The sequence below is a fragment of the Myotis lucifugus genome, unplaced genomic scaffold, assembly GCF_000147115.1.
Source record: "Myotis lucifugus unplaced genomic scaffold, Myoluc2.0 scaffold_454, whole genome shotgun sequence".
Classification (NCBI taxonomy): Eukaryota; Metazoa; Chordata; class Mammalia; order Chiroptera; family Vespertilionidae; genus Myotis; species Myotis lucifugus.
In genome coordinates, this window is record NW_005871502.1 from 86,086 (window position 1) to 89,002 (window position 2,917).

Below are 2,917 nucleotides of genomic sequence, written 5' to 3' on the forward strand. Positions count from 1 at the left end.
CAGCCCTGCCCCCTATGGGTCTCCACTACCCTGTTTGACCTGCAGCCCTCTCGCTGATCGCTCCCCCCACCCCAATAGGGGGCAGGGCCAGCCGGCCAATCTCCTGCAGCCCTTTCCCTGCCCGGCCCCACTCCAGATCTACCCCCCCCCCCACCCCGATCAGGGGCAGGGGCCGGTGGACCAACCACCATGGCCCCTTCCCAGGCTGTGGGCCCCTGATTGGCACCCCCCACCCATTTGGGGGTGGGGCCGGCTGGCCCTGCCACCAAACAGCCCCCCAACCCCAATAGGGGGCGGGGCCCACTGGCCAATCGCCCGCAGCCCCTCTCCCCAGCCAGCCTTGCCCTGATTGGGCCCTGATTGGGGAGGGCTGGCTGGCCAACCTCCCGCCATCTTCTCCTCCTGACAGGGCCAGCCCTGATTGGGGCTGGGCTGGCTGGACCCCATCTGTGCACGAATTTGTGCAATATAAACTGCCATATTGCAAACAATAGAACTCATACTAGTATGAGAGAATTTTCAGGAAATCACCCACTCAAGACAGATACTCACTGTTGCCCCATTTCTAATGGCCTCTTCGTACAGTCCAATAACATCAAAGGTGCCTTTACTTGCCAAGAACTTTGCTTTGCAGATCCAGAATTTAGCAAATTTTTCAGCCTCAGGAATACTAGACAATATGGTAAATACCTCATTAGAAAGTACACCCTAGGAAAAAAAATACCCAGAGGAAATTATTACCATCTCACTGTTACTCATGTGTCCTATTATTAACATAGCAGTTATGCAGAAATCAGTCTGATCAATAATTATTTTTAACTTTAAAAACATTTCAATTTTACCAAGGTACAGTTTACACATAATAAAATACACTCATTTAAATAGTACATTTCAATGAGTTTTGACATTGATTATTAAATTTTAAGAGTTACATGAGACCAAACAGGAAAATGTTTATCATAGCTGAAGTAAGGAATATGTTCTACATTTTTATGTGGTGTAAAACCAAACCAAACCAAAACAAACCGACAATCAACATCCACAACAATGTGAACACTGAATAGTGACCATAATTTCCATATGACTCTAACAGAGGCATAAAGGATGGCATAGGTGTGCCAGGGTTATAGGGGTGTGTATGTGTGTGTTTTGGGGGATCTGTACAGGTATATATGAAAGAGGGTTAAGTTCCACAAAAAGGAACTTTAAAGTGGTCTCACTGGTTTGGTGCCCTCCTGGCTTGTACCCAGAGCAGGGCACGGAAATGGACCAGGAGGAACATGCGCCAGGTACCAGTGTACTCAGCCAGGCAGCACCTCCTACTCCTTGTGAGATGGGGGAGGGGGATGGGAGACACAGAGGTCAGCTCATAGTCAAGAATTACCAACACTACATGAGGAGGCATAAAATTCTGGAGGATATGTCTATTATGCAGTAATTTCAATATTGCGCAAGAGAACTTCTAGAAGAAAAACAGAGAGAACAAAGCTGAACACACACTCAAAGCAGTTGTAGACGAAAATCTCCAAGAACTGACCAAAGAAAAAAGTGTTCAGACTGAAAGGTCCTTACTTAGAAAACTATACCTAGAAAACAAACGATAAAAAGAAAACCCTAAGCACGTCTAGAGAGGAAAACCAGGATTATCTACAGAGGAACGTGGATTAGATTGACACAAACTTTAATAAATCAACAACCCCAGATGCAAGAAACAAAATAAAACAGTAACTTCAAATTTAACAGGGAAAACAATTCGAATTTAGAAATTTCCCCCAGCCAAACTATGATTTCAGCATGTGAGTGAAATAATGACATCTTCACAAGCATAAGGACTCAGAAAGCTCACCATTCAAAAATCATGAAGTAACTAGTGAATAAACGTGAGAATTCAACTAGAAGACTTGAAACAAAAGAAACTATAAAAAATATGGCCTGTAATTTGCACAGCATGTTTGAACCTACATCTACCACTATCTTTTGTGATTTTAACTTACATGCCTTCTTTATGGAAAAAGGTAAATTAAATCAAACACAGAAATGAGGGGGGAAAAAAAGAATTCATATAAATTGAATTATAAAATAAAATGACAGATGTAAATTTAAGCATATGAGTAATTACAATAAATGTGTGTGGGCTAAATGTGCTTTTTAAAAGCAGAGAATTCCAGATTAATTAAAAAAATTCAACTGTAAGTATTCACATGAGATATACTTCTAGAAATACAGGGATGGATAAAGATTTACCCTATAACGTCTAACATAAACAAAAAGCAGGTGTGGTAAGATTAACATAAGACAGAAGGGAAATGAAAGCAAGTCATGAGTCTTTATGTACCTAACAAGAGAACTGGAAAATACGGCGAAGGGAGGAGACGAGCCTTCCGGTGGCGAGCACACAATGGAGTGCACAGATGTCATGTTATAAAGTTGTACACCTGAAGTTTATATAATGTTATTAACCAATGTTACCCCAATAAATCTAATTTAAAAATTAGGCAGTAAAAGTTTGACAGAAATACGAAGAGAAATCATCAATCAAAGTACCAGTGAGAGACTTTGGTATATTTCTTTTGGAAAGCAACAAATGAACTAACAAATACAAATAACTGTGCTATTAATATTTTCTAAGTTTGTTCTAATGAATACCCATGTAGAATTTTCCATTCTACAGAGAATACATTTTCTTTTCAAACACTTTTGGAACACTTACCAAGACTGATCAGACATTAAGGCCAGAAAGAAAATGTCAACAAATTCTATGCAGTATATTAAAAATTAAAATAGCCAAGAAAAAAATGGACACATCTAGAAGTTAAAGGATACTTTTGAAGATAACTCTGGAGTTAAAGACCTGTTAAAAATGGAAGCCTCAAACTTTTCAGAAATGAGCAAGAAGAACACAAGGTTACTACACGAT

The 2,917-nt window shown here is 40.4% G+C and overlaps 1 protein-coding gene across 1 annotated transcript in view; it reads right to left on the reverse strand.

The window, feature by feature from the left end:
* Positions 1–2,917, reverse strand: part of CKAP2L (cytoskeleton associated protein 2 like) — a 25,562-nt gene that overhangs the window by 7,636 nt on the left and 15,009 nt on the right. Inside the window, exon 6 of the mRNA XM_006103005.3 lies at positions 553–708. Within this exon, the coding sequence (XP_006103067.1) occupies positions 553–708 (156 nt within the window). The remainder of the gene's footprint in view (positions 1–552; positions 709–2,917) is intronic.